The sequence below is a fragment of the Piliocolobus tephrosceles genome, chromosome 8 (genome assembly GCF_002776525.5).
Source record: "Piliocolobus tephrosceles isolate RC106 chromosome 8, ASM277652v3, whole genome shotgun sequence".
Classification (NCBI taxonomy): domain Eukaryota; kingdom Metazoa; phylum Chordata; class Mammalia; order Primates; family Cercopithecidae; genus Piliocolobus; species Piliocolobus tephrosceles.
The window spans coordinates 49,316,039-49,337,857 of record NC_045441.1 but is presented as its reverse complement, the minus strand read 5'-3'; the positions used below and the strand labels follow the sequence as shown (position 1 = coordinate 49,337,857).

General features: G+C 44.1%; 1 protein-coding gene across 1 annotated transcript in view; it reads right to left on the bottom strand.

The window, feature by feature from the left end:
• The window catches only part of MINDY4 (MINDY lysine 48 deubiquitinase 4), a 132,858-nt gene that overhangs the window by 108,879 nt on the left and 2,160 nt on the right, over positions 1-21,819 (bottom strand). Inside the window, exons 2-5 of the mRNA XM_023186026.2 lie at positions 16,486-16,605; positions 12,542-12,777; positions 8,920-9,163; positions 3,247-3,656 (exon numbers count right to left, since the gene is read on the bottom strand). Of these exons, the coding sequence (XP_023041794.1) occupies positions 3,247-3,656; positions 8,920-9,163; positions 12,542-12,777; positions 16,486-16,605 (1,010 nt within the window). The remainder of the gene's footprint in view (positions 1-3,246; positions 3,657-8,919; positions 9,164-12,541; positions 12,778-16,485; positions 16,606-21,819) is intronic.

Sequence of the window (21,819 nt, the reverse complement as noted above, 5' to 3'; positions counted from 1 at the left end):
CACCCACACCAAAACCCCATCAGTACGTCACCATCATCAATGACCAAAGGCAGATAAAACCACAAAGATAGGGAAAAAGCAGTGCAGAAAAGCTGGAAATTCAAAAAATCAGAGTGCATCTCCCCCTCCAAAGGAATCCAAGCATCTTTTGATATCAAAGGACACAGAAGAAAAACAAAAAATAAACCAGAAAATAGTCCCTCCAGCTCCTGGGGTCAAATCTGAGGAGTCAGAGTTAGGAGCGCCTGACTGCACAGATACTCACACCTCCTAACATCTCAGCAGGTTGCATCCTCCACCTGCTCTCTAACCCCACCTTTGCCCCTAGGTGTGGCTTCCATGGATTTTCCTGAACCTGATATCTGGAGGCCCTGAAAGAGCCCCAAGTAGCCCCTCTCCTCCAGCTTCCTTAGGACAGAGTAGTGGAGCTGGCTCTGTGCTAATGGCCAGCTCTGATGTCATCTCACTGTACTTTCCCATGCTTTAGAAGAATTATATGTGCACATGCGTTTCTCCCCTTGAGGAACTCACAGGACCTGGTACACACTACGACTGAGACCCCTGTTTACCAAACTGAATTAAACAACAAGGGGAAGGGGGCACTGATGGAGGGGAGTTGGGAAGGGTAGGGGATGCAGATACATTTACCACTGGGATTACTTTGGCCCTGGTTTCAAATCAAGAGCACTGTGTAGAGTTGTATAGTATGTGCACTACACAAAGATGCCTCACTGAGGGAGTGAGAGAGAGCCAAAATCCAGCCTATATTCCATTTGCCAGTCTGTGCACCCTTGGATCTGCATTCACCCAGAAACCTTGTCAGGTTCCTTGGATTCTCTGTGCCTCAGTTTCCTCATCTGTGAAATGGGGATAATAACTGCTGGGTTGAAGGATGCTTTTTCTCAACTCCCAGTGTTTTCTAGAAGTTTGAAGAGGGCTGTGCTGGTCTGGCCCACCTGGCCATTCTCCCCCCCTTTAATCACTCCACCCTAAGGGAGGAAATGTGAATTATATAACTGATAAATTCCATAAAAAATAAAAGGCATTTAGGCTCAGCTTTGCCCTTTTTCCTCTTGGAAGTGGGCTGCTCTTCCACAGGCAGCCCCTCCCCACCATGTGTTATATGAGAATACCTACCCTGGGCCCACGATAGGAAGTTCGCTTGAGTCCAGGAGTTCACGACCAGCCTGGGCAACACAACGAAACCCCATCACTACAAAAAATACAAAGCATTAGCCAGGTGTGTGGAAATTAGTGCATCTGTGGTCCCAGGTACTTAAGAAGCTAAGGTGGGAGGATCGCCTGAGCCCGGGAGGTCAAGGCTGCAGTGAGTTGTAATTGCGCCACTGCGCTCCATCCTAGGTGACAGAGTGAGACCCTGTCTCCAAAAAAAAAAAAAAAAGCAAACCAAAGACATTTCCAAACAAAAACTAGAAAAAAAAATTAACATACCTGCTAAAAAATACTAAAGGAAGTTACTCAAGTAAAAAGAAAATTAAAATGCCATAATTATTCCAACTAGAATAAAAACTTATCAGACTAGATTTAAAGTTCCAAATACATGCTGCTTATCAGAGATAAGCTTTAAATATATACTAGAAGGAAATCTCAGCAAATATCAAAGGATTGTAATCATAAAGAATAATATATATAAATAATTACAGAAACAAAAAATAATGTATAAACTATATATATGAACAAAAAAACACCCTAAATGTATGAAATTAGTAGTACATGTCTAAATAACCCATGGGTTAAAAAAAAAAAAAAAAAAACCACAATGGGAATTAGAAAATATATTAACTACGTTATATGAATATTTAACATATTAACTTATGGAATACAGACAAAGCATTACTTACAGAGAAATGAGCAGCTTTAAAAGATATTACAAAAGAAGAAGGCTGAGAATCAGTAAACTAGAAAATAATAGCAAATCACACTCAAAGAGAATAGAATGAAGAAAATAATAAAAATAAGAGCAGAGGTCAATGAAATAGAAAACAAACATAAAGCCAAAAGTTTTCTTTGAGTACATTACACAAATGACAAATTCCTAGTGAGACCAGTTAAAAGAGAAAGAACATAAATTACCAATCTCAGGAATGAAACAGAGACATAACTATAGATCTTATAAACTTCAAAGTGATAATAAGAGGATAATATAATTATACAATTTTATACCAATAAATTAAAAACATATAGATAAAGTGGCCAAAGTCTTTGAAAAAATACATCTTGCCAAAACTTACACAAGAAGAAAGTTGAAATTTGAATTAAAAAGTTTTTAATTGAATACATAATTTAAACCTTTCAACCTAATGCACAGAAAATTTCTCCAGTAAATTCTCCCAAATATTTAAGAAAGAAATCACATCAATCTTATACTCACTCTTCAAGGGGATAGAAAAAGAGGGACCACTTCTAGCATAACCTAGGTATCAGCATCTGACAAAGCTGTTGCAAGAAAGGAAATACGCCAGCGAATCTCCTTCATAAACTTATACATAAAACCCCTACACGAAATATTAATAAGTCAAAACCAATGATATACAAAAAGATAATATATCATAGCCAAGTGGGATTTATTCTTAGAATGTAAGGTTGGTTTAACATCAAAAAAATCAATCAATGTAGGAATCATCAAGGCCTACTGTAAAGAATAAAAGTAAGCATAGGGTGAAAAATAAAATAAAATAGAAATAATGCCCTAAAGGATCCTTGTGGGAGCTGATTCGTCACTGTATCTCTGGCCTCCCACAAGAAACTCTTAGCCACATCTGCCTGGCCATGTTGCTGCAGGTATGTTTTGAGCCCATCAGCTAAAGCAAGCTTGTCCAACCCGCAGCCCACATGCAGCCCAGGACGGCTTTGAATGCAGCCCAACACAAATTCATAAACTTTCTTAAAACATTGAGGTTTGTTTGCGATTTTTTTAGCTCATCAACTATTGTTAGCATATTTTATGTGTGGCCCAAGACAATTCTTCTTCCAATGTGGCCCAGAGAAGCCGAAAGGTTGGACACCCCTGTCTAGAGCATTCTTCAGCTTTCCAGGTGTGTGAGCTCTGGCTGAGTTTTCTTCCTGGTAGACCATAACAAACTCTGCCTTGCTGGTTACTTCGCAGGCTTGTTCTGAGAGACCAAGAAGCCTAAGAAGGCCCCTTGGGAGCCATTAGGGACTAGACAACATGTGAGAGGTGGAGTTTCTTTTTGAAAAGTCGTCACCTTTGCATAGCACACTCACCTGACAGGTACGGGCTGGCTGCCCTGCCGTTTGAATGCTCTTTCCAGCCTCTCCTGGGTCATCCTGGAATTACCACCAGGCAAGTAGAGCTTCAAGGGCATCCTCTCCGCGTCTGTGCTGCCATCCACTGCTGGGCTGTCCTCAGAAAGATCTCTCGGCCTGGCCCTGTCCCGCGGGGGCAGCCCTTTGCTGGACAGATGGGGAGGGCTGCTGGCAATGGTCTTCCGCTTTTCTATGGTCAGTTCACTAAGCTGACCCAGAGAGGTCCTGGAAGGGGAGCTGTTGCTCGAGGCCAGAATGTCCTGTTGGGTACGGACAAAGAGCTCAGGGACCTTCCGGCTCTCTTCTTGGGGTTGGGTGGAGCTGCTTGAGGGTGAGGACCGTCTCAGAGAGCGTCTGTGAAAAGAATCCTAAAGGGAGTAAGGACAAAAGCAGTGAGGACCCTTGAGGGGAGCTAGAAAACACAGATCCCACTTCAAGCATTTGCCCATGATGTGATGTCTCTCCCAGGAATGTGTTTTCCCACCCCTGACTCTTTCCCTTAAAATCCTGCCTATTCTTTGAGGAGCTACTCAAATGCTCCCACCTCTGTGCTTTCAGTGATGCACACCCCGCCTGCCGGAACCTCAGAGCAGGCCTGGGCCTTTCTCTAGCAGCCCTTACAGAGAGCAGGTTCATGCAGCAGGTGACGCCGTCGCTCCAGTCTGCATTACCACCTATCAGCTGTGTCACCTGTGGCAGGCTGCTTAACTTCCCTGTCTCTGATTTCCTCACTGTAATATAACCAGTCCACAATCCACTACCTGTCATTTCTAAATCCCAAAACCAGGCTGGGCATGGTGGTTCATGCCTGTAATCCTAGCACTTTGGGAGGCCAAGGTGGGAGGATCACTTGAGGCCAGGAATTCGAGACCAACCTGGCCAATATGGTGAAACCCCATATCTACGAAAAATACAAAAAAATAGCCAGGTCTGGTGGTGCATGACTGTAATCTCAGCTACTCAGGAGGTGGAAGCAGGAGAACCACTTAAACCCAGAAGGCAGAGATTGCAGTGAGTCGAGATCATATTACTGTACTCCAGCCTGGGCCAGCAAGACACCATCTCAAAAAAAATAAATAAATAAATCCCAAAACCTCTGAAAATGAAAGGCTTTTTAAAATCCTGTGGTAAACTCTTAACTGTTGTGAGGCTGTTTATAGTCTTTTTAAAATGTGAATATTCAGTCTTACATGGAGTTGCTGAAATGGTCATGTTTTTTGCTTATGGGGTGCTACCACAAACCCTACAAAAGGCATTATGTGGTATGTGTCTCATGCACTGTACTTCCTTTCTAAATTTACAAAATATATATATATATATAAATGCCAAAAGACATCCAGCCCAAAGGTTTTGGATGAGGGATGAGGCACCTGTAGTACTTCTCTCCGACAAGACTGTAGGGAGGATGAAATGAGACCTGTGCAAGGCACTAGCACAGAGCCAGACGTACTGCAGCAGTCAGCAAACGCTCACTACTCCTACATGTATTTGCCCTGTGCCCACTTACATATGGTCTTAACCCTCTCCTGATGGCAGAGGTCATTCTTAATTTGCCTCTGGTGTTCACAGAGCACCCAGCTCAGCAGCGTATACCTAATAGGCACTCAAGATTTGCTTAGTGTTTGAAATGAAGGAATTCTAGAGGAGTCATTTGAAATATCCACATATCCTCCCTTATCGTCAAAGATTAGTGGAGGAAATGGGAACTCATGTTGTTATTAATGGGAGGGTGGGGAGACAAAGACAGACATACCAGGCTTTTCCTTGGTTTAAAATTCTGAACCTCTCAATATTTCCAGAAATAATCCAAGATCAAATAGTAAAGCCTGGGCTGGAATAAGGAAACCTTAATTTTGTAGGGTTCTGGCTAAGCAGACATTACTAAGCACTATAAACCTCCTCTCAAAGCCACTCAGGACATCCCCTGCACAAAGTGGGGAAGACGTTAGTCACCATTCCCAAGGAGACTCAAACTTCTGGCTGAAGGGAGCTGGAGCTGCTGCAGGGAGCCCAGCCTCTTAAGTCATTCTTAAATACAGAAGTGATGTAGTAAAAATGATGAAATACCCAACAATCTTTGGCCCTTTTCTCCTGAGCAACCAAAAAGTATGACCAAGGTACTCAAAGTCCACAATGTCCCTTCTAGAGAGTCTGGCAAAATTCTATAGCAACCCATCCTTCAACATCCTTTGCGGGTTTCAGATACCACCTCCCAAAACAATTACCAAAAGGAGAAGTTTGCAGCAATGCCCTGGGCAGCGAAGCAGGTGCAAGCCATCTCCGTCACAGCACAGGTACAAAGGGGATCTCCACTGCACACACTTGATGATCAGGACATCATACTAGTGAACCATGCTCCTCTGGTTCACCGGTCCTCAGAGTAGTCCACCAACCCCTAAGAGTCCCTAGACCCTTTTAGGGAATTCAAAACTATTTTGATAGTAGTAAGATGAAACAATTTGCCTTTTTCCACTGTGTTGACTTTGTGCACGAAGCAACAGTGGGAAAAACTGCTGGTCCCAGGTGCCTTTTTCCACTGTGCTGACTTTGTGCACAAAGCAACAGTGGGAAAAACTGCTGGTCCCAAGCACGAAACAAGGCAGTGGCACCAAACTCCACTAGCGCCCAAGGCCCTCTTTACCTGCACACTCGCAGTGAAAATAGGTGAACAAAGTGCTGACTTCACTGAGGAATGTCCATGCTGACACATAAAAAGTATTCATTTTATGCCCTTAGACTCTCCAGCACACATCTCTTCAACACCCTGAGTGACACAGTGGGAGGGGCGTGCAGGCATTCCGCTGAGCGTGGAGGATGGCAGCTGGCACTGCATGACTGTCTAGGCTGCGAGTGAACTTGCTGGTTTTTTCATGGAACCACTGAGAGACAAACTATGGTTACTCAAGTGTGGGTATTTGGCAGGCATTTTCTTGAAAATCAATTGAGCCTTTTACATATGTCTCAAGGGAAACAAATGGTGTATTTTTGTCAGTGATAAAATACAAGCTGTCAGGTAAAAATTAGAATTTTGGAAAACTTCTAACTGCCACTGTGAGTTTGAGAGCTTTGCAATACTTAAAAACTTCTTGGATCAGCTGGGAGTGACATCAACAAATGAAATTTTTTGGTGTGATTTTCTTTTTGTCTAATGAGATGTGTCCACATTTGGAAGATCTATATAACTCAGTAACCAATATTTTCCAAATGACCAATATATTATGTTACTAAATCATTCAGGGGTAAAAAATTCAAAGTGCAAGACATGCCAAAGGAAATTGATAAGGTACAAAAAGTTCACTGATATGGTTTAAGATTTCACATTAAGAAACTACAACATGTCTAGTTTCGGTGTAACATCAAAAAAAAAAATACCTCAGTTTTCTGAAAAGATTATTAAAATACTTTTCCCTTTTCCAACTGCTTATCTGGGTGAGGCCAGATTTTCTTCATACACTTCAACCAAAACACCATATTGCAACACGCTGGATGCAAAAGCAAATATGAGGCTTGAACTATCTACTACAAAACCAGACGTTAAAGAGATCTGCAAAAAACTGTAAAACAATGCTACTCATCTCACTAATTTTTTGTTTTGAAAAGTGTATTTTTTCATTAAAATATATCATGTTACATGTAATAGGTTTACTAGTGTTATTTTTAATGATTTTTGTAAGTACATATTTTTAACTTCTCACTTTTAATTTTGAATACAGTAAATAGCAATAGACACACCTACATAAACAAAAGCTCTCTGTACTCCACAATAATTTTAAGAGTATAAAGACAGCCTGAGGCTAAAAGTCTAAGAACCACTGATGTAAGTCCAAACTGTCACCCAGGCAGGGGTCCTTCCACAGTGTCCCCAGCAGATGGGTTACCTAACTTCCCTTTTACACAACTAGCTGAGTCCCTTCCAAAACAACCTTCTCCACTGCTGAAGTGGCTCTGACTAATGGAGGGCTCCTATACCAACCTCCATCCGCTGGTGCCCAGTTGTGCTATCTGGAGCCACCAGGCAAAGCTACACCACTCAACCCAACAATGGTGCCAGCAAGCACACACCATGCACTACACAGAAACACAACAGTGTCCTGCTCTCAGGAGGCTTACAGACTAAGCTCAAGATTGCAAACAGAGTTTATCTCACATGGAGATAGGCTATTCCAACCTCCATATTCAAAGAAATCTCTTATATTCTGCCAATCTCCCACAAGATTAAACATCTCCAAACCTTTTAATTTCCTCCAAACTGTTCACCATTCTAGCCCCTTTCCTCTGGACAGGGTTCAGTTTATGAATGTCCTTCTTCAACAGGAAGGCCTAGGATGGGGTATGACATCAAGGTGTGGCCTGAACTACACAGTGGCGGGCAGGCTCTTCCTTGATCTGGACCCCAAGACTGCATGATCTCGAGAGCACTGAAATCCCAGAGCCCTAAGGGGCCTTAGACAGTTGGTCTAATAGAAGAGACTGCAGCCAAGAGAGATAAAAACCTTGACCAAAGATCCCACAAGATGGAGTCAGGGGCAGGGAGAGGACTCACTTCTTTCTGTCCTAATTCCAAATGAACTGAGAGAACAGTGCCAGCACCTACACCCACATCTAAACATACAGCAGGTAAGTGAGAGCGCAGGTGGACACAGACACCTATTTTTTGTTGGCTTAGGCTCCCTGATTTGACTGATATGGCACTTTGAGTTTGGTGTTTACTTTTGCTTTGCTTTTCTGTTTATTGTTTTGCAAACTTCTTTTACATATGTCTCTGATTTGGTTTTGTCTCTCTGCCTAATGGAACTCTACCATGGTCACCCTGTAAGGGAGACTATAAAACAACATGTGAAATTTTTAGAATCTTTTTTTGAAAGAGAAAAAAATAAAAGCAAAATAAATGAAACCATAAGGCTTTGGGGTTTTAGTCCCTTTTAACTATCATGTTTCACATTTATTTTAAAAGATGCTCTCTGGTTTTTTTTTCTTTTTTTTTCTTTCTTTCTTTTTTGTTTTTTTCACACAGGGTCTCACTCTTGCCCAGGCCAGAGTAGTCACATGATCATAGCTCATTGTAGCCTCAACCTCCCAGGTTCAAGCAATCCTCCCCACTCAGCCGCCTAAGTAGCTAGGATTACAGATACACACCACCACACCTGGCTAACTTTTTAATTTTTTGTAGAGATGGCACCGTGGGACAAGTGTCTCCCTATGTTGCCCAGGCTCAATTTCTAGGCTCAAGCGATTCTTCCACCTCAGCCTCCCAAAGGGTTGGGATTACAGGCGTGAGCCACCACACTCAGCCTAAAGATGCTCTCTAAACCTGGATAGGTTCTCCACTCCTGAATTGCAAAGACAAAGCTGAGTAGGTATTCTCACCCAGCAGAGGAATAGAAAACCATGGCATCCACCTCACAGACAAAATGGGTAAGCTAAGGGCAGGAAAGGAGATCTGCTCAAGGCCTCATGGGTCATTGACAGTAGAGCCAGGGAGAAAACAGAGGCAGTGTACTTCCCACCCCATGCACAGGCCCTCTTCTCGGACTGTCCTGTGGGGTACCCCAAATAAACCCAGGCGTGCCTTAAGCCTGGCCCAGTCCTCAGCCTCCAGTCTCATAACAACAGAAAGAGCAATAGCCCCACCTGTGGGGAGCTGGCGATGGGCCCAGCCATCATGCCTTGCACAATCAGACCAGACTTTGGCCTGGAATTCTCTCCCATCCTCTTCACATCCAAGGAGGGCTCCGAGTGAAGCTTGTCCGTCTTCTCCCATGCAGAAGCCAACTTAGGAGTTTCACCCGGAACCGTCTGCATGGGCTTACTTTTGTGTGGGGGCCTTTTAGATGATACAAAATTACCAAGTACATCTCCATCAAGATTGTCATGTCTGTGAAAAAGGAATATTTCATTAAAACAGACTCCCCAGAAGGAATCAATAACAAAGATAGCAAATTCCACATTCAATGGGCACTCAAAGTAAGCCCATTAATAAGTCTACGATGACTTCTAACCAGCCAGTGCGTTATCATGAAAGACAAGGAACAGACAATACTCTGGTATCAGGGCAAGTCTGCCCTACAAAATAAGGCCAGTAAACAAGCAAACAAATTCAGAGATGATGATCCATAACAGGACCCCTCAAGTCCTTAAGACTAAAGAGCATCCTTAGTCTTCCAGACCTGAATGACTAAGGAAGACTATAATCTTTCAGTAGAGTCATGGGTTATGTGAAGCCCAGCCTTGCCGCATACCACTGAGAGGTGTGGAGAAGACCCACAGCAAACTTGGCATTCCCCGCTGTTCAGCTAAACCTGGAGTCAAGTGTGCCAATGGCTCTGTGTGTGTGTGTTAGAGAGAGAGAGAGGAAGGAAGAGAGCAAAAAAGAACAAAAGAAGGTGAGAGACCGTGAGAATACGCAGAGACTCAGAAAGAATAAGAGAGAGCCCACAAGACAAAGCGAGAGATCCAGGCAAAGGGGAATCTTACCTCTGATCACCCAGAAGCCAGCACTCCTGTGACACAGGCTCAGCTATTTTCTACTACTGGGCTCTGCCATAAATGGGTATGGGCCCCTACCCTATGCCAAGCTGCTTACCAGGCACTGGGTCACATGCGGGAGGGCAGTCGTGTGTGCTGAGATTGGGGCATGTCAAGGAGAGGAAGGGACTGGAATCAGCCTGGGGAAATCCCGAAGGGCTCCCAGAGAAGGCAGCACCTGAGTCTGAGAGAATGAGGCAGCAAGAGGTCAACAGGAGAAGGCCCAGCCCCAGCACACAGGCCTCTAAGGCAGAATGTGCTCAGGGGAGCAGCCGGGGCTGGTCAGGAATGGGGTTCTGCATGGTATTCTAAGGAGTTTACCCTGAAAGCTGCAGGGAATGTCCGAAGCCCTTCGGCAGGGGAGCGGCATGGCCAGACTCCTTTCGTGGAAAGCTCACACTATCTTAGGGTAAGGGTGGATTTGAGGGGAAGATCACTAGAGGCCTGGAGACCAGGGAGCGGCTGTAGGAGTTAACCAGGAAAAGAGGATGGGAGTGTGAACTGAGGCCCTCGCTGGTGGGCAGAGAAAGGAGGACAGAAGGAAAGTGCCTACTATCACTCTGGGTGAAGAGCTCACAGGACTCATAGATGCAGAAGATGACAGACAAGGACGAGGCAAGAACACCCACATTTTTGGCTTGGGTAACTGGGTAGGACTCAGGAGCTTCAACTTCCTAGTTGTTTTTTTATTGTATCAGAAGTATTTCACTTCCCAGCCAGGCAGTAAGTGCCTTGAAGGAAGAGCTTCTTCATAGCCCCTTACGACCCTGCACCTCCGAATCCTTGTGCTAATTGCTTGTCATGGACCCACCTTTTGGCAGCTTGACACGCATGCCCTGAGCTTCAGCGACCCTCAGGAAAGGAAATGCTTTTCAATGGAGCCAGAAGACAGCACCCATTCCCAGGAAGTTAAGCTCACTACTGGGGACTGCGGTGTCTTAAGGTCGTAATTTAATGTCATTGTTTCCCAGATAATAGAGGTTCAATCAAGAATGTCAATTCATTTTCTTCCTAAGATTTTTAAAAGAGTTTATTTTTCAGATTTTGCCCATCTCTACAGTGTTTTGTTGCCTTTTAGAATACCAATACCATACCCCTGTTTTTAAGAAAATCAAATAAAGCAAGTGCTTGAACCTTACAACCATGGAATTTAAAATAAACACAGTGAATCGTAACTACTCTCCATCACAAAGTAGTCCATTCTGACAGCCTCAACAGGATAATAACAGTACTTCACAGCAGAGATTTTGAAAACACAGAGTGTGGGAAGCTGAACAGTGACCCCCTCAAAGATATTCACATCCTTATCCCTGGAATCTATTAATCCATTTATGCCAGAGGTTGCAATTTTTTGAATTTTTCCACGAGTGAAAAATCAGACCTTGGTGATGACCTTGAGCAGTAGGATATAAATAACTCCCACATGCTTAGTGTTCCAATAATGGAACACAAGGCATAAGTGGGTTAACCCACTTATGGTTAACACATAAGCAGGTTAGCTACACAGTAAAAGGGATTTTACAGATGTGATTAAATTAAGAGTCGTAAAATGGGATTATCTGGTGGACCCAATGTAATTACAGGGGTCCTTCTTAGGAGACAAGAGGATCAAAGGTAGCAGTAAAGTTAGCAGATGTAACAACACAAGCAGAGGCTGGAGCGATGTGCTTTAAAATGGAAGAAGGGGTCAAGAGTCAAGGAACATAGGTGGCCTCTAGAAGCTAAAAAAGAAAAGAAAATGGATTTTCCCTTCAGAACTGCCAGACAGAACCGGGCCTGCTAACACTTTGCCTTTAGTCTAGTGAGACTGATTTTACACTTCTGACCTGCAGAACTGTAAGAGAATAAATTGGTATTGCTTTACCTACTGTGAGGATTAAATTGTATATGCCAATGTGGCTAGGCTGTGGTACCCAGTTGTTTAGTCAAGTATCAATCTAGCTGTTGCTGTGAAGGCATTTTGTAAATGTGATTAACATTTACAATCAGTTGACTTTAAGTAAGGCAGATTATCCTCAGTGATGTGGGTGGGCCACACCCCATCAGGTGAAGGCCTTAAAAGCAAAATCTGATGTTTCTCAAAGAATAAATTCTTTCTCAAGATTATAACATGAAAATCCTGTCTGAGTTTTCAGATTTGCAGCCTGCCCTACAGATTTCAGACTTACTAGCCCTTACAGTCCCATCAGCCAACTCCTTAAAATAAACCTTTTTTTTTTTTCTTTTTTAAGAGACAGGGTCTCACTCCATCTCCCAAGCTAGCGTGCAGTGGTGTGATCATAACTCACGGCAGCCTTGAACTCCAGGGCTCAGACGATCTTCCCGCCTCAGCCTCCTGAGTAGCTGGGACTGGACGTGCACACTGCCACCCCTAGCTAATTTGTTTTTAAGTTTTTGTAGAGACAGGGTCTCTCTATGTTATCCAGGCTGAACTTGAACTCCCAGCCTCAAATGATCCTCCTGCCTTGGCCTCCCAAAGTGCTGGGATTACAGGCATGAGCCACTGTACCTGGCCAAACTTCTTTATATATATACATACAGGTACATATGCATATAGATACACGAACGCACGCACACACACACACACACACACACACACACACACACACAGGGAGACCATATTGATTCTGTTCCTCTGGAGAATACTGACTGAAACAGCCATGAAGTACATAGTAATTTGTTATAGCAGCAATAGGAAACTAATGAACAGAATAATGGGAAAAGATACCTGGCTTTGCTTGTTTCTGACAATGATGTTCTCCATCCTGCATCTTCATCTGAAAGGTCATATATATTTACCAGTGTAGTCTCTGAGCATCTCGATGGCACTTTGTTATTTTTCTTTGGAACTGAGAGTGCAGGGATTGGGGTATCTTGAGTGAAATTGTTAGCCGTATTTCCAAAGTGATCCAGAAAGTATCTGGTGATGAGTTCAAGACTTGTTTTTAGAGGATTTTCCTTTGCCTATCATTGGGAGAGAAAAAAAAATCATTAATTTATATACAGCTTCACGGAAGAGTGGAAAAAACACCTATTCCACTTTTTTGAGTAAGTTTATCAACTTCTCACTCATTCATACAAGCTTTCAGCCAACATTTACTGGCCACATATTATATATGTCAGGTACTATGTTGGGTAGGGACACAGAGACAAAAACAAAATCTCTACCCTAAAAGAACTAGCATCCAGTGCATGAGACAGGTGATTCAATAAACAACTAGAATAAAATGTGATAGGAATAGAGGCATGCCCAAGCAAATTTTCTCTTGGTTTTTTGCTCCAAGGAATAACTTTATAAAATATATATCCCTTCATTTAACAAACAGAGTCTGTAGGGAACACTAACCCTACAGATTCGTAAGTATTTGGGGCCTGAATATTTTTTTAGCTTGTAAGCTCTGCATCTAACACTGAAACCAGCAACGATAGAGACAACTGAAGCAGAAGGTTAATGTGAAGAGCACAGAGAGGCAGTCAGGACCGACTCACTTTACACCCCAACCTTAAAAACAAAAGGCAAATGAAAGTCTTCAGTAGCAGGTTTTGGAATTAAATGATACCAGTATTTTCCAGCCCCGCCTATACTAAATATTCCCTTTGGACGTTTTTTAAAAATATAGATTTTCACACCCTACTGATACTTACTATGCCAGAACAGCAAAGATTTAAATTCCCGTGAGCAATGTGGATAGACACAGCTATTCATGCAACAATATGCAGGCTGGCCCCAGGGACCCAGCCATGTGTCAGTCCCCAAGCCACTCGCCCAGTAACACCCAGGTCCTGCTGAGCCGTGGCTAGACATGGGGCACTCTGTGATTTTGCAGGCTAGCAAGGCACCTGTCAAGGAGCCTAACAGAGCAGGCCCTCGAGGCATGCCAAGTCCTCCCCCTTCCTAGTCCTCTCATCCATGCAGCAGGACTCCGGGACTAAGTCCCACAGCCCATGGACTACGACCAAACTCAACAGATTCATCAGACAAAACCCGGGACAGTTTTACCATTTTTTTCAGTAAGAGATACAAACAAAAACTATTTTGTCTAAGATTAAACGAAGCCTACAATAAAGAGAGTTAGGGGAAAGATACTATATTTATTGTAGCCTTCTTGCTTTTTCTCTCAATAAGAGAGACTTCAGCCCCTGAATTGCCTGATTATCCCTTAAGATTTTTCACATCACTTGGCTCACAACAGACACAGCCTTTATATGAATCTAGATATTGTTTTTCAAGATCTCAATTTACATAGGCATTTTTATCTATCCTATACCTAATAGGTTAAAACAAGTTACTGGAAATATTAACATTAAATTGCAGGGTTTTCCTGGAATCAGGCTAGCTTTGTGCTGAATGAATGTCAAAATTATTATGTAATAGATAGACTAATGCATAATTTTCCTGTGAAATATACACTCCAATTCATTCTATAACAGCTAATAACTGCTGTATCAATCAGGGCACTTATCAGTATCTCATGAAAATATCTTAAGTATCTTAAACTAACAACTACTTTAAGGAGACTATATTACAATGAGGGAATAAAAATAGCTTCGATGTCAAAGACACTTTTGGGAAATTAGGTAAGGTACATTTATGTTAAAAGCCCAATGTGACCAGAATGGTTAACTGAATTTTCTGGGTAGCTGTCTCACTCTCTGTGCAAAATTCTCCTGAAGTGTACAGTCCACTCTCCTGCCTTAGAACACAGCAGACGGAGGATTGCAGAGCATCTGCTGCCTGGGTCACCAGTCTTTCCACAGGACTTACAAAGTACTTGCTACAGGACAGGAGATACAGGTGCCTGCATGTCACCCCATGACCCAGAGGACAAAGGCCTTCTATTTGATGTCTTTACTGAGCCTGATAGACTTCACCTGGCTGCCAATGCCTACTTCTTCTCAAAGGAGAGCACGACAATTTCTAGCAATCTGAGTGCTCCTGTAGGTGCCAGTTGTTTTTAGTTTATATGTTTGCCTGAAATTCCATCCTTCACTTTATTGAGAGATGCCTGACCTAGGTTCCTCCCTGGCCTATGACGTGTATTTGCATAGTTTTCAAGTGGTTCAGCGGATCCTCTGGGTGTCTCAAAAAATAGCCTTGGTCCTACCACCCTACGAATCCAAACTGCTAAAGTCCATTTGAAAAAATCACTCCTACAATAGGACAGGGAATCAAAACACCTGGTTCTAGCCTCATCCCTACCTGGTAACTGACTGTGAGACCTTGGATAGCCAACCCTCTCTGGCTCACAGCTCCCTCCTGAGAGGAGGGAATTGATCAGTGGTTTAAAGTTGGACCCTGAGAGGCTAGCCGAGAAAGCAAGACCTCCTTTTCTCAACTTCAAATAGAGCATTTTCCCTTGTTGGCTTTGCATATTGGACTTCCACATGAGATATCATTTTATTGCTTTTTTAAAAAATTGTGATAAATGCCGAACGGTATCATTTTCTTTTTGACTCTGACACTATGCCCAACCACAAGGCAAGATTTGCTGGACAGCCCATTCTTTTTCTGTCTTCATAACAGATTTAAAAAATTAAGTAGAAAGTGTAGGGCCGGGCGCGGTGGCTCAAGCCTGTAATCCCAGCACTTTGGGAGGCCGAGACGGGTGGATCACGAGGTCAGGAGATCGAGACCATCCTGGCTAACACCGTGAAACCCCGTCTCTACTAAAAAAATACAAAAAACTAGCCGGGCGAGGTGGCGGGCGCCTGTAGTCCCAGCTACTCGGGAGGCTGAGGCAGGAGAATGGCCTAAACCTGGGAGGCGGAGCTTGCAGTGAGCTGAGATCCGGCCACTGCACTCCAGCCTGGGCGATAGAGCGAGACTCCCTCTCAAAAAAAAAAAAAGAAAGTGTAGCTTCATTCATTTGTATAGTCATTTATTCATTTATTCCACAAATATATACTGACTATTTACTATGCCATCGAACAACACTTTATGTATGGGGATATAATAGTGAACAAAAAAGACTGCATTTCTGGCTTCTGCTGTGTCCAAGGTATTGGGGGAGGCAGATACTAATTTTAAAATCACATAAATATTCTATTGCCAATGTGATAAACACAAAAACAGGAAAACTATAGGGTGCCATGAAAGCCTGTAATAGCAGGTTGGGGAGATCAAGTATAGGGGATCAGAGATTTCTTCCCGCCCCAGAAAACGCGGTCCTATTTGCTTTCCCAACTCTAATGCACCTGGGTTAGCTGAACCCAATTCCCTCCTCTACCTAAATTATATGTCACAGGAGACTCAAGACTAAGGTATTACTCAGAACTGAAGAAGGAAACTCTTACACAAGCAGGGAATGGAAAATTTTAGTATAACTGGATACGATATTCTTAAGTACAGTTTTACTAAAAATAGCCTTGTGTGGGGAGGCGGGAGCACAGGGAATAACTGTGGGAGGCTGAGCCCTGCCACAGGCTCTGTTCAAAATGAGCCCGACAACCACACACACACAACACGCCAATGGGCGGCACCAGCTGACCAAGGTGGAAAACCCACTCCTGCTGGGGGTCTGTCCACACTTGGGGGGTCTGTTTCTCTCTGACTACAAGTGTGGCAGGCCAAGAGCGCCTCAAGCCTCTCCTGTCACTGGCAGGGCCCGTGAGTGCTCTGGCAGCGCCAAACTCAGTTCCAAGACTCCATACCACACCTTAGAAAGCACATACCTTGTTCTCCTTATAGAGAAATTCGAGATGCAAAACCTTTCGAAGATCATTTCTGTTGTTTATGCTGAGGTCAGAGCGTGGGCGTTCCTGGTCCATGGTCACACATGTCTTCTTTAAGCCCTGAGGGAAGAAATCTGAATCGCTGTTTACCGTCTTAAATCAAAACCCGCTGTTCTCATAAAGCACAAGCAAAAGATTCCTGATGTGCACCAAGATAATTCTCATATAACCTTTACACTTGACATCACCTCTGCAATTATCAATATTATTCTGATTCTTAGAACAGCCCCATGGGCTAAGTGAAGGCTGAAGTTTTCAGGCCATTTCACAGATAAGGAGTGAGTTCAGGACTCGTGCACAGGAGTCCTGGGTTTGGTCCTGGATTTAGAATCATAGGATATGATTCCACATACTATGGAATATGGAATATCCAAATATTTTTAAAGGAGCTTTAAAAATAAACAAAAGAAAACATAAACAAAAGGCTAATATTCATTCCCTTCACTATCAGATGGGGAAACCAGGAGACAGTGTTGACTTGCCCAAGGTAACACAACGGAACCACATCACAGGCGGGGGTTGTAACCATCCCAGTCTGTGAGTCCATGACTCTGGGACCCAGGCCCGTGGGAAGCTTTTGGTAAATGTCTGCTAAGTCGCCAGCAAAACCACTTTCCATCATCCCACCCTGAACTGCCAGAAGACCAAGGTTCAAGGCCCAGCTGAGACATGCTCTAGCAGTGGAAAATCTGGGGTTGGGAAAGTGAGGGTCCTGTTCGCAAGTGCCTGGCTTCTCCATCTGAAAAACAACCACAACTTTCTGTCCACCCCACTGGGCCATGGTGATTGTCAAATGGCTGGAGGCTGAGAACATGCCTCACCAACAGCTCAGCCTGGTGTTAGCAGTGTTCCTTGTTCTTAATGGATTCCAGACCCCCAGTGCTACACAGGCTTCAGCTTCTCGCAGAGCCTTTCTGTCCAGAATTTTACAGAGGTTCTAGCTGCTGGGAAAACACGACAAAACCCATGCCCACCATGCATTTAGGTAAGAAGGTCAATTTGGGAAACTAAAAGTAAGAACACAACCTTGAAACAAACAGAGAAAAGAGGAGGCCATAGGGAAGGGAAATGGAAAGAAATGGATATATGTGTCGGAAAACAGGTGGATTAGGTGCATCAGGAAGAGCAGCTAGAGCCTCTGTAAAATTCTGGACAGAAAGGCTCTGAGAGAAGCTGAAGCCTGTGTAGCACTGGGGGTCTGGAATCCATTAAGAACAAGGAACACTGCTAACACCAGGCTGAGCTGTTGGTGAGGCATGTTCTCAGCCTCCAGCCATTTGACAATCACCATGGCCCAGTGGGGTGGACAGAAAGTTGTGGTTGTTTTTCAGATGGAGAAGGAGAGGTGGGGTTTGAAGGAGAGGTGGGGTTCAAAACCAACCACCCGCATTTCATCTGGGCTTAACCTTGGCTTTCCCTCCAGTCAAAGTGATGTGGAACATGCTATAACGAGGGTCTTTCTCTGATGGATAATTCTTTATGTCTGTCAACAGTTCAAATCAGCAAGCCCTGGCACATTTAACAAACCCCACCCCCACCCCGGCTCTAGAGTGTGACGCACACCAGCATTTGAAAACCACTGGGGGCCTGGGCATGGTGCCATAGACCTGCAGTCCCAGAACTTTGAGAGGCCGAGGCAGGAGGAATCCTTGAGCTCAGGACTTCAAGGCCACAGTGAGCTATGATTACACCACTGCACTCCATCCTGGATGAAAGAGTGAGACCCTGTCTCTAAAAAAAAAAAAAAAAGAAAGAAAGAAGAAAAGGAAAGAAAAGAAAAGAAAAAAAACAAAAAAGAAATGAAAAGAGAAAAGAAAAGAAATACCATTGGGGTAGAGGACAAGGGTGCCCTTGAGAGTCAGTCAGTCCTCAGTCTCATCCAGCCCACTCAAACTTCATTTGCCCAACAAACACCTGTCATGCACCTCCTATATGCCAGGCTCTATTCTAGATGCAGGAGAGACAGAAGGAACAGGAGCTGATGCTCTGTTGGGAAAGCAGACCATAAATGTATAGTGTGGCAGCTGCTAATACGTACTACTAGGGAGACAAAGCAGGGAGAGGGAAGATAAGGATGAAAGTCACTCTTTTAGATGGTCAGCTATTTGTTCAGCATCATCCACATGCTCAATCCTGTCCCAGGTTCCCTATCTGTGAAACGAAGGGAACAGACCACTAGTCCGTAAGTCCAGTTGCTAGAGGCAGAGCAGTGAACAGATATAAGTCCCAGTCCTCAGGGAACTTGCACTCTACAGGGGGAGAGACTACAAGTATAGTATGATATGGGGAAAAAACATACAAAATAGGTTAAGGAGACAGAGAGGGCTAGAGTGGGTGTGGGGATGGGCTGCTACTTTATCTAAGGTGGTCAGGAAAGGCATCATTGATTGATGAAGGAATCAAAAGAGCAGGCCACATAGACACTTGGGAGAAAAGTGTTCTGGGCAAGGAATAGCAAGTGCAAAGGCCCTGAGCCAGTTGCAAAAGGCCAGTGCATCTAGAACTGCACGGCAGGGGAGAGGAGGTAAGGAAGTCAGAAGTCACCCAGAGACTCATAAGGAAAGGCCTTGTGGGCTTTTGTGAAATGGGAAGGCTACTATTTCAAGCCGACATATTTTTGAAAGATCACTTGGCTGCTGGGTTGAAAATAAACTGTAGGAGGCAGAAGATTAAGGAGAAACCATTTAGGAGGCTATTGAACAATTCACAACTCACATGAAACACAGGGGTGGCTTGGAGCAAGGTGTTTGCAACAGAAGTGCTAAGAAGTGGCTACATTCTGTATATGCTCTGATGACAAAGTCAACAGATTCGCTGATGGACTGGATATGAGATGCACAAGAAAGGAAAAAGCCAAGAATAATTCCGAAGTTTCTGGCCTAAGCAATCAGAAGGACAGAGGTGTCATTTATTCCAATGGGCACAGTTGTAGGAGGAACAGGAAATCAGAAATTGAGTTTTGGACATTATGATAAATATATATTTGTTCTTTGTCCCAGGTTCCCGGCACATAGATTCTAAAACCCTTGGAATCTCCAGGGTGATAAGAATGTCTTCTGTATGCTAATGTGATGACTAGTGGCTGGGGACCCCTAGATGGCTTCAGGATAGGGGCTGGTCACCAGAAAGAGTAAACCTTGATTAGAGGGCTGGAACTTTCAGCCCTACCTCCCAACTTCCCAGAGAAGGAAGAGGAGCTATAGATTGAGCTAACCACCAATGGTCAATGATTTAATCGAACATTCCTATATAACAGAATCGACATAAAATACCCTGAACGATGGGGTTCAGGGAGTTCCCAGGTTGGTGCTGGGAGGACAGCGTGCTGAAGAGGGCATGGAAGCTCCATGACCCTCCACCCACACCTTGCCCTATGCATCTCTTCCATCTGGCTGTTCCTGAATTGTGTCCTTTAGAGTAAACTGGTAAATGTAAGTAAAGTGTTTCTCCGAGTTCTGTGAGCCATTCTAGCACATTATTAAAACTGTGAAGGGGGTTGTGGGAACCCTCAATTTATAGCTAGTTGGTCAGAAGTTCAGGTGGCAACTTGGGACTTCTGACCATCATCTGAAGTGAGGGCAGTCATGAGCCTGAGACCTTAACCTGCAGGGTCTGCACTAACTACAGGTAGTGTCAGGACTGAATTGAATTGTACAACACCCAGTTGGTGTCGGGAGAGTTGGAGACTTAGTTTGTATGGAGGAAAAATACCCCACACATTTGATGTCTGAAGTATAAGCAGAAACACTATCAGAGACATGTTGAGATGCTTGTTAGCCATCCCAGTAGATATGCAGAATAGGCACTTGGAAGAATTCAAGAGTTCAGGGAGAAGTCTCAGCTAGAGATAGACATTTGGGAATTGTCAGCATATAGATGGTATGGGAATCCACAAGACTGGCTGAGATGTCTTGAGAGTGAATAGACAGGAGAAGAGAAGAGAGCCATAAACTGAGTCCTTGAACCCAGCAGAGCACACAGGACAGGGAAACGAGGGGCACCAGCAAAGATGTTGAAGGGAGCACCAGGAGGAGTAGGAGGAAAGCTAAGAGGGACAGTCTCCGAGAAGACAAGCAGAAGGACACAATCAACTGTGACAAACATAATCATTAGATCAGGAAGGGCAAGGACTAAAAATCCCAGGTTAATAATGGCCCTAACAAGAGCTATTTCCATGGAATGGTGGGGATAAAAGTCTGATTAGAATGGGTTTGTTTGAGAAAGCAGAGAAAAGAATTAAAATGAGTGGACACAGCTCCTTTACGGAGTTTCTATATAAAGGGAGGAAATAATAAACCAGTAGCTGGGGTTTAGGGGTCAAGATGGGATTCTGCAGGGGCACAACGTATATGTGCTGATAGAAGTAACGTAGTAGAGGAGGGAAATGCATGGTGCAGGAGACAGCGACATCCCTGAGCACACAAGAGGGGGCATACACACATGGAGGGGCGGGCCTAACCAGGGGTGTGGAGAATTCATCCACAGGAACACCAGAGAGAGCAGAGTGAATAGTGCAGGCCCAGGAAGCTGAGCAAGTGTGGCAGTGGGAGCCTGTTGGACTTCCCTCATGACTTCTGTTTTCTCAGTGAAATTAGATGGGGAAGGAGCTTTGGGGTTTGAGGAGAAAGAAGGTATGAAATGGTCATCCAGGATTTGAGAAAGTAAACAGGCTGGAGAGTTGCAACCAGGTGGGCAGGCACCCATAAGGCACCACAAGGGTGAGTGGTCATGGATTTAGAGTGACACCATCAACATGGTGGTGTGTGTTTCTCTCCAATCCCATTCAGCTCTATGGGTGCAAGTGTGGAGCAGGGCGAGTGGAATTTTACTGTCAGAAGAGAATGATGAAGGGAGAGAAGGGCAAAAGAGCTGCGCCTGTTATGGAGGGTGCAATTATAACGATGGGTGGGTGAGAAGTAGGCGGGTAACGGTAGGCCCGAGGGACTGTGAACAGTTGGCAGGAACAATGCAATATAGATGTGGTGAGGCTGGAGAAGAGTTTATGTGGGGCTACAAAGGGGGACAAGCTGGAAATTTTGACAGGTGGGAAGCTTGGAATTGAAATTACAGAAACGGCGCAATACTGGTAACAACAAGCCCAGCTCATGACCATGGGGCAGGGTGACAGAGGGAGGATGGCACAGTCACTGCAGGAGTGGAGCCACAGACCCAAGAGGCTGGGGCAGCAGAAGAGTCACCTCAGTGGACCCTGCCATCTCCAGGAAACTATCATGACTCTCCCTGAGGGCAGACCACACTTGGTGACTTCAAGTA